Below are 10,085 nucleotides of genomic sequence, written 5' to 3' on the forward strand. Positions count from 1 at the left end.
TAAACCGCCTCGCCCCTAAACCTCCTTGCCCCTAAACCCCCTCGCCCCTAAACCTCCTCGCCCCTAAACCTCCTCGCCCCTCTAAACCTCCTCGCCCCTAAACCCCCTCGCTCCTAAACCCCCTCGCCCCTAAACCCCCTCGCCCCTAAACCGCCTCGCCCCTAAACCGCCTCGCCCCTAAACCCCCTCGCCCCTAAACCCCCTCGCCCCTAAACCCCCTCGCCCCTAAACCTCCTCGCCCCTAAACCCCCTCGCCCCTAAACCCCCTCGCCCCTAAACCCCCTCGCCCCTAAACCCCCTCGCCCCTAAACCCCCTCGCCCCTAAACCCCCTCGCCCCTAAACCCCCTCGCCCCTAAACCCCCTCGCCCCTAAACCCCCTCGCCCCTAAACCCCCTCGCCCATAAACCCCCTCGCCCCTAAACCCCCTCGACCCTAAACCCCCTCGCCCCTAAACCCCCTCGCCCCTAAACCCCCTCGCCCCTAAACCCCCTCGCCCTGAAACTGCCTCATCCCGAAACGATTCGCCCTAAAACCTTCACCCTGGATTAGTTTAAATTTCCTTCGAGCGCGAGTCGGCAGGTCTAGAGCCAAGATGCGATAGAAGTTGGAGCTACTCTATAAACTCTCCACCATCACCACCACCACCACCACAAGCCGTGGTCTCTCCACTGCTTGCCACGCCATCACCATCACCACCACGAGCCATGCTCTCTCCACTGCTGGCCACATCATCGTCAACACCATCACGTGCCCGCTGCTGGATAAACTTACGACTTGCGGTCACCACACACGAGGAGGAGGAGAGAGGAAGGAAGGGGGGAGTTGGAGGGAGGACGAGGGGGGGGAGTGAGTAGGAGGGAGGACGAGGGAGGGAGGGCGAGGGGCGTTGAGGGAGGAGCTCTCACCGGTGGATCTCAGTGAGGCCACTTGCCTGGAGTGATTTGCGCGGGGGAGTCGGCACCCCCCCCCCCCCCGTTGCCTTCGCCGTGCCGAGTTCCATGCGGGCGCCATTCCGCCTGGCTGGATGGGGGGGTGGGAGCGTTTACCCCCGAGGCTGACAACAATTCAAAGTTTTTTGTTCGTTTGAGCCGCACATTAGCACCGCTGTAATCCCCTTTAATTACGCTGGGGATCGCCGATTATTATTTTTAAACCCCGTGTTCCCCCACGTCGCGTCTGCACGTTGAACGGTGCGGGGTCCCCCCCCCCCCCTCCCCAGCTCAGCCGCTGAATCTCGGAACGCACGCCAGCGGCTCGGCGTAAATTAAATTTGTGGTTTTTGTAGCGCCGTGCCGTCGTTTTAAGGTGCAACGCACGTTGCTGTGCGTCGGGGTTGATGGCGCGCTCCGAACGGGGGGGGGGGGGGTGTCGGGGCCGCCTCCCACCCACCTCCCCCTTGGCCACCGTGAAGGAAGCGTGGTGCTTGACTGGGCCCCGCTTGTGCGTGGGGCGGGTTCACAATTTCACAATGGCCTACCCCCCCCGGGGGACAAGTAGTGAATGGGGGGGGGTGTGACAGGAATCCCGCGGAGTCGTCTCGCTCCGTGCTCGTGGGGTGGAGTTATTTTCAAGTTGCGAACGGCGCTGTGGAGATACCGCGGCCCGCGTGTGCGCTGTGCCCCCTGCAGCTCCGTTACACTATTTAGCCCCTCCCCCCAGCAAGAGCCCTATCGAGGTGATGGGGGGGTGGGGGGCGTTGTGTAAATGTATCCCTGTTAGCCGCGAGCCATCGCAGTTTTGCCTCGCCCCTAAGGGGAGCGCGACGTGCGGAGAGAGACGCGTCGAGAGAGACGCACGGAGAGAGACGCGCCGAGAGAGACGCGCGGAGAGAGACGGAGCGAGAGAGAAACGCCGGTGCCGGCTTTTGGGGGATTCTAAGCAAGCCGTGCGCCAGCCGACCGCCGGGGTTACAGCTGAGCAGTGCCCCGTCCCCAGGCATGGGCAGTAACGGGGCCCTTGACCGCCCCTCTCCGCCGTGTGTGTGCATGTGTGTGCATTGCGCGGGCGTGCGTGTGTGCGTGTGTGTGCGTGTGCCATCCTCGTGCCATACGAATGTCGCGATTTACAAAGTCGAGAGAGAGTGCGCTCTACTGATCGCAGCTCTCGGCCCGGTGGTGAACATTGCACGGACCTGTACAATTTCCCCCCCCACAACGTTGAGACTTTCCCGCTAAGTAGTTCTCGGTTTTACGACCCCGGAGAGAGAGCGATGATGGTTGGCCGAGTAAATGCTGCCACCCATCGCCGCCCGCCCCCCTCAAATATCGGTTGTGAACTCACGACCTTTCTCTTGCCAGCCGCTCCCTCTTCCGCTACCGAGCCACCCCTCTGCATCGTATGTTGAACTTCTTTCGCACAGTACATAGCCAACCGTTATAATTAGAAACGACAACAAACTAAATACATGCTAAAATCAGCCTTGAAGTGATTTTGTCAATCTAGATGATGATTTGAAAGTGCACAGCTCCATTGGCTTCCTCATATCGAAAGGGATGAGCGTTCCAGATGGCCGCACAAGCGCATCCGCAAGCGCTGCGCAACGCAGCGACCGTCTTTGCGCCGTCAGGGTTGCGGCGACGAGCAAACGTCGTCCTCGGTGCTCCCCGAACGCTTTGAAACGCTTCCGACCCTGGTTGGAAACACTTTTACTTACTCCTCTTCGCCGTGCTGTGCGGTCTCTAGCGGCCTTCTCTGCTCCACCCCAACACAGGCGCCCCCCCCCCCCCCCCCATGGCCTCTGGTTGGTCTTGAGCGGTGCGTCGCCAGGAGGCCTTCGGCCTGCCCCGTGCTCTTTTCTCTCGTGGTGTCCCCCACTGTAGGGCGGCCTCCACTATGGGACTCGGGTTCCATTCTCAGCGCGTGTCCCAGCCACACCCGAGTCTCCTGTCTCTCCGCTATGGGACCCGGGTTCCATTCTCAGCACGTGTCCCAGCCACACCAGAGTCTCCTGTCTCTCCGCTATGCCCCCCTCCCCCTGCGTTGTGCGTCTAGAATTGATCTCGATGTGCAGGTCCCGGTTTGAAATCTTGTTTGGCCGGAAGATGTGACAGATTTTCCTCAGGGAGTTGAGGAAAGTTCAAGTTAATTTATTAGGTATAGCCCTGTGAGCCATTCGGCTTTTGAATCGGGTGCAACCGCAACAAACAAAAAACAAAAACATGAACAAGAAAACATCTTAAAGTGACTATGTGACTGAGTGCAAACAGAAAATCCAAGAAAAGACAGCAAAATATTGCAGAAAAAAACACCGTACACCAACGCTGTGTGCAAAAATCCCAGTGGGATGCAAGTCAAACAACCAACAACAACCACAAGACAATTTAGATTAAGGCCATCAGTCTAACTCTGTACTACAACAAACAAACATGGCTAAACCAATACACTTTTCGAAATCACCAAAATAAAGCCATGAAAGCAATGAAACAGTGATCATAGGAACTGTGACGTAATTTTCACAATAAATGGCATAAACAACATGTACTACCAAAACCCTGCTGCCATAGCTGGCTGCATGAGTCACTCTACAACAGCAGGAGCATCAATCGGAGTATTATAATTTTTCAATGCACCTTTAAGATCAGCACACTAAATAAAAAACGCAGATCATACTTTGTAGCGGTCATCCGGAGCGAAACATTTTATTTTAGGCCACTGAATAGCACTGGCAGCTAGGGGTGTACAACTCCTCTAGAGCAGTTTTGAGTGAACTTCATGTCTATCTTAGGTTGGAAACATGTGTAGAACGTAAAAAAACAACCCAAAGACTTTAAAACCGTTGTGAGAAGGAGGAGCCGGCTGAGTGACGACCGTTATCACTCAGCCCCCCCCCCCCTCATGTTGCTCTGCGGTGGCTAGGAGATGTTAACTACCTCGCCTGGTATACAGGAGGTCGTGGGTTCGATCCAGACCCTGACGCCTGCTGTATATTTGGAGTTTTGCGTGTCTCCCTCTCCCTGTAAAGATGTTAACCACCTCGCATGGTCTACAGGAGGTCGTGGGTTCGATCCAGACCCTGATGCCTGCTGTATATTTGGAGTTTGCGTCTCTCTCCCCGTCATCGTGGGGATTTTGCTCCGGTTCCTCCGGGTTTTCCCCTCCACATTTAGAGTCAACATCACGCGTTTTTAGAGAATTTGGCTGCCGCTATGAATCTCCACGTGATGACGAGAAGCCCACTTGGTTGAGCTGCCATTAGTGATGGCCAGGTCACTCCTGACAAAGAGCGACACAGCTCAAGTGGGTCCTTACCTGGTCAAAGATACAAATATTTTAGTTTAATAGTTTCAATGCGCAGTTAGACATCGCGATGAATGGCGAGCGGACATCGACCACGCAAATATGTTTGGCATGAATGGTACATCCTTGTGCTGGTCTCACTCGCCTACACGGTGGTCGTAGTAGTAGTAGTGGACGCGTACCAAAGCAGGGGGCGCACAAAGCGAGATCCCATCACGTGAAGCGCACAGTCACCCTACCACTGGACCGCACGAGGAGACAACGGCCTGCCGACTAGCACGCACACAGTACACACGCACACAGCACGCACACAGTACACACAGTACACACGCAGACAGTACACACAGTACACACGCAGACAGTACACACAGACACTACACACACAGTATGCACGCACACAGTACGCACGCACACAGTATACACATACACACAGTACGCAATGATGTATCTGTGTCTCTGTGTATCTATGTATCTCTGTGTATATCTCTGTCTGCGCACAGCGCACGCACAGTCCACAGCGTTGCATCTGTGCGACTCGCACGGTACGAGCCCGTTGGGTTTCCCCGCTCTCCGTATGTCCGCATCGCTGTGGCTCGCGCCAACGGCTCGCGCCTGGCGGGCGACCCCCAACACGCGGCCGCTGGGCTCGTGCCGCTGAGCGAGGCGGACGGAAAGTGCCGATGTCGCGTTTAAATTAAATGAAGTGAGAGAGGGTGGGGGTTATTGTGGGAAATGAGAGCGTGGGGACCGCGATATGGAAGTCCGCGTCTTCCGCCGATAGAACTCCGTCCGTCCGAGCGACCACGTGGGCGGGCCGGCCGGCCTGCGAGTTCCCCTTTTGAGGCCGAGCCGACCTAGGGGTGGCCCGTTTCGCACGCGCGGCCAAGGCCCGTCGAGGGGGCCAAGTGCCGTCGTTGTTGTCGAGAGCACGAAAGCCGACGCGGTGCACAAAGGCGTTGTTCGATGTGTCGGTTAACTCCAGTTGTTAGCAACTCCAGTTGTTAGCAACTCCTGTTGGCAACTCTCGTAAGCAACTTCCATCGGCAATGCCGTTTGGCAACTCCCATTGGCAACTCCCATTTGGCAACGCCCTGGCGTAGCCGCCCGGCGACGTGGTTTGCCAGGCGTGAGTCGGATGAGGCTGCCCCCCCCCCCGGTTCTCCGTGTGTACGCGACGCTCGCCGGACGGGCGAGTGACGAGTTTGGACGGCTGCCTGGGGGGAGGGGGGAGGGAGCAGGGGGGTGGGGGTCCTCGCTGGCCCCGAGCGGTGTGGGTTGGGTGCTGCGAAGGAACCGAGCGGGGTTGGAAACGCCGCTCTTAGCCGGGGGCAAAACACGGAAACACAAATAGTGCCCGGAGTGGTGGGGGGTGTGTGGGGTATGGCGGTGGGGGGTCGGGAGATGAGAGGAAGGGGGCGGACGTTGGCGTGAGCGGACACGTGTTGGTGGCGTGCCGCGCGGTGCCGGCGCGCAGACCATGCCAAGATTGCTCTCGCCCACTTTGTTGTTAGTATTGTTGGTGTGCGTGTGCGTGCGTCGCCACTGGGGAGACAAAGGCGGCCGGGCGTGGTGCTGGCCACCCAACCCCTTCTTGTGTCGTGTCGGCCTTCATAGGTGCTGCTCGCTAACAGCACTTGCCCCGACAGTCCGTTAAGGCTGTACGGGGAATCTTTGTCTTTGCTTTTTTGTGACTAAAGTGAGTGAATCTGTGTCTCTCTCTCTCCCCCTCCTCTCGCCCAGCAAGTGGAAGTGGATGGATCACAGTGCATGCTGGAGATCCTGGATACAGCCGGCACAGTCAGTGCTGCACCACATTGCACGCACACACACGGGTCTCCAATCATCACACACACACACGCCTACAATCACCCACACACGCCTACAATCACCCACACGCCCACCTGCAACGCCTACAATCATCTCACAGCTTAACACCTGTACGGCCATATGGCTCGGCGCAAGAGCAGGAGTTTAAACCCTGGGGGGGTAAGGATTGACTCGGCCCATCATACTTCTCTCTGGGGTCGACTAAAATGAGTACCACCGTTGTGGGGAAGTAAACAGCGGTTGTCCTATGGACAGACTAGCCCCCCCCCCACCATGGCAATGTGGAATTTTCACCACTCCAGGAATTTGTGTAAATGCCCTTGCAGCCGCGCCCGTTATGTACACTGCATTTGCACACACGCTCGCACACACATGCGCTCACACACGCTCGCGCACACGCTCACACACACGCACACACACACGATCGCACACACACTCGCACATGCGCGCACACGCTCACGCACACACGCTCGCACACACACGCTCGCACACACACGCTCGCACACACACGCTCGCACACACACGCTCGCACACACACGCTCGCACACACACGCTCGCACACACACGCTCGCACACACACGCTCGCACACACACGCTCGCACACACACGCTCGCACACACGCTCGCACACACGCGTGGTTATTTACAGCTGTGCACTCCCACACACAATGGCATTCATAGCCGAACACACAGCCCCGCATTGTGTGCGTACGCACAAAGCACACACACAGTCACACATGCTTCAGCGTAGCTCTAAGCGCGGAGACAAAGGTCCCCCGTGTAGCCTCAGGGCAAGTGCGGCGAGCGAGCAGCGCCCCCCTGAAGGCCTTCACGGCACTCGAGGGGAGCGGCGTGGCCAGAATCGGCACGGGATGGGGCGGTGTGGCCGCAACCACATCCTTGAAGCCGCCTTTGGCTCCCCCAGTGCTGACGTTTACTCACCGCACCGGGTGCTCGTATGAGGTTGAGTCGACCGAGGGGATGCCCAAGACCCGGTACAGGTAATCGTCAGCGGTGTTGGCTGTGAGCGGGAGTCAAACTGTTGAGAGGCGGCCGCGAGAGTAGCAGCTTTGTTGGGGAATGTGTTGGTGAGCGCGTGCACGCGTGTTGGTGAGTGTGCGTTTTGGGGAAAGCGTGCTTGCGTGCGTGTTCTTGAGCGTGTCGATGAGGGTGTGTGCGTGTTGTGTGAGGCTGCTGGTGCGGCTGCTGGTGCGCCTGCTGGTGAGCGTGCCGGTGAGCGTGTCTGTGAGCGTGCCGGTGAGCGTGCCGGTGAGCGTGCCGGTGAGCGTGCCGGTGAGCGTGCCGGTGAGCGTGCCGGTGAGCGTGCCGGTGAGCGTGTGCGCGGGCTCGTGTCTCGGTGGGAACGACGTGCAGGAGCAGTTCACGGCGATGCGGGACCTGTACATGAAGAACGGCCAGGGCTTCGTGCTGGTCTACTCCATCACGGCGCAGTCCACCTTCAACGACCTGCAGGACCTGCGTGAGCAGATCCTGCGCGTCAAGGACACGGACGACGTGAGCCCCCCCCTCGCCCCCCCCCCCTCGCCCCGCCCCCCTCGCCCCTCCCCTCGCCCCCCCCTCGCCCCCCCCCTCGCCCCCCCTCGCTCGCAAGTCTCCCCTTGTGCCCCTGTCAAGCCCGAAGTGATGAAACGGCTTAAAACCGAGTTGTAATGAAGGATCTTGTTTAATAATAACCACGCTGTCGATTGACGTTGGTGATGACGATGAGGGGAGGGAGAGTGCTAGCATCAATAAATGGATCTTGTAGTACGCACGAAATGATCTTAAATAAAAACTACTGAAGTGAAATAAGCCATGGAGGAGCCAGCGTCACGCACGGCTTCGCGAGCCGTGGGTAGACAGAGGCCGATCATCTTCTTTCCCTTCTGTCCGTTTGGACGACTTGCTCGGGGGGACGTCCACCGGCTCGCTCGACTGTCTACTCGCTCACCTGTACACTCGCTCGCTCATCCGCTCACTCACTTATTCGTTCACTCCCTTGCCTATCCACTCGCTCGCCCATCCAATCACCCACTCGTTCGCTCGCACTCTTACCTGTCCACTCGCGCGTCCATCTGCCCGCTCACTCCCTTACCTGTCCAGTGGTTCACTCTCTTACCTGTCCACCCGCTTGTCCCGCTGGCCCTCCTAGGTGCCCATGATCCTGGTGGGGAACAAATGTGACCTGGAGGACGAGCGCGTGGTGGGCCGCGAGCAGGGCCAGAACCTGGCGCGCCAGTGGCAGAGCTGCGCCTTCCTGGAGGCCTCCGCCAAGTCCAAAATCAACGTCAACGAGGTGGGCACCCCCCCCACCTCCACACCCCCCCCCCACCTCCACACCTGCCCCACCTCCACACCCCACCCCACCTCCACACCCCCCCCCACCTCCACACCCCCCCCCCACCTCCACACCCCCCACCCCACCTCCACACCCCCACCCCACCTCCACACCCCCCCCCCACCTCCACACCCCCACCCCACCCCCCGACCCCTCACACGCGTCGATTTCTCTGGGTGCTTCGATATCCTCCCACGTCGGGGGGAGGGGGGGGGCAACCCCGCGGTGGCCAGATGCCCCGAGTCGACTTGATCATCATCGTCATCGTCGTTGTTGTTGTTGTTTGAGGAGGAAATCACTTTGACGTTTTATCACCGAATACTTCCGAGTATTAAGTACAGCCTCTCCCCCTGCGGTTCCCCCCCCCCTCCTTTCCTCCTCTACCTCCTCATCCTCCTCCACCCCCCTCCTCCCTCCCTCCTCCACCCCCCTCCACCCCTCTCCTCCACCCTCCTCCTCCGTCTTCTCTCACGCTCCCTTTCTCTCCCTCCCACCCTCCCCTGACCCCCCCCCCCCCGCCGCAGATCTTCTACGACCTGGTGAGGCAGATCAACAGGAGAGCGCCGCCTGAGAAGAGGAAGGCGAAGAAGAAGCAGTCGTGCACGCTGCTGTGAGACGCCCTCGGCCACCACCGCCGTCAATCCCCATCGCCAACAACATCGCCGCCGCCACCAACACCGCCGCCGCCGCCACCCACCGCCACCTTTTTTCTATTACGCCTTGAAACTCCCCGGGGGGTCCCGGCGTGGGGTCCTCCGTCGCGCTCGGCGTTTTGCGAGGAGGGAAACGTCCCCCCGATCCGATCCCAACCTACCACCCCCCCTCCACCCACCGTCTGCGCACCGCCAGTTTTTGTCCGTCGGTCGCCCCCCCCCCCCCCCCCCCGGCCGCTACCCCCCCTCCCCACCGGCGTCTGTCGGAAATTCGTGCGGAGACGAAAGCGACACCGACGCTGTCCCTCACCACGACCGACTTCCCCGCGTTCGAGAGCCGAGCGCCCACCCACGCCTCACCACGCAACCAATTACCGAGTCGCGACGCCGACACCTTTACGACGTTCAGCCGGCGGGAGGGGGGGGGGGTGGGGGGGGGCGGCCGTGGAGGGGGGGGGGGCCCTTTTGTGAAGGCTGCGGAATCGGTCCACCGGGAAAAAAAGGAAAAAAAATTTACAAAAAAAAATTGAGAAGTGGGAAAAAGATGAGTGCCCCCCCCCCACACACAGCCCCCACCCCCCTTCCCTGGTTATTTCTTTTGTCTTTTTCTGTCCCTTTGTTATCCCTCCGGCGTGTGTGTATGTTTCGAACGGTCCGTGTGTTGCACGTGAGAGTTGGTTAACCCTCCGCCCCGCTCCGCCGTGCGATCGACAGGTAGGCGGCTGGCCAGGTGCGCGTGCGTGCGTGTTTGTGTGCCCGAGTGTGCACGCGCGTGCGCTCCGTGTGCGTTGTGCGAGCTAATGTGTCGATGTGCACGGCAGTGCGTTCTCTGTGCGTGCGCAAGCTATGGCATGAGTGTGCACGCTAGTGCGTTCGCGTGCGAGCTTGTGCGTGCGAGCTTGTGCGTGCGAGCTAGTGCGTGTGAGCTTGCGTGTGAATGTGCACGCTAATGCGTTGTGTGTGTGTGTGCACGAGTGTGCGGTCGCGCGCGAGTGTGTGCGAGTGCGAGTTAGTGCGTCAGTGTGCACGCT

The 10,085-nt window shown here is 59.4% G+C and overlaps 1 protein-coding gene across 1 annotated transcript in view; it reads left to right on the forward strand.

The window, feature by feature from the left end:
- Positions 1–9,261, forward strand: part of LOC144731865 (ras-related protein Rap-1b) — a 54,672-nt gene extending 45,411 nt beyond the window's left edge. The window contains exons 4-7 of the mRNA XM_078613165.1: positions 5,978–6,034; positions 7,438–7,578; positions 8,216–8,359; positions 8,926–9,261. Of these exons, the coding sequence (XP_078469291.1) occupies positions 5,978–6,034; positions 7,438–7,578; positions 8,216–8,359; positions 8,926–9,015 (432 nt within the window). The 3' untranslated portion in view covers positions 9,016–9,261. The remainder of the gene's footprint in view (positions 1–5,977; positions 6,035–7,437; positions 7,579–8,215; positions 8,360–8,925) is intronic.
- Positions 9,262–10,085: the final 824 nt, after the last annotated feature.

This window comes from Lampetra planeri, chromosome 40, assembly GCF_965212315.1.
Source record: "Lampetra planeri chromosome 40, kcLamPlan1.2.h2, whole genome shotgun sequence".
Taxonomy (NCBI): domain Eukaryota; kingdom Metazoa; phylum Chordata; class Hyperoartia; order Petromyzontiformes; family Petromyzontidae; genus Lampetra; species Lampetra planeri.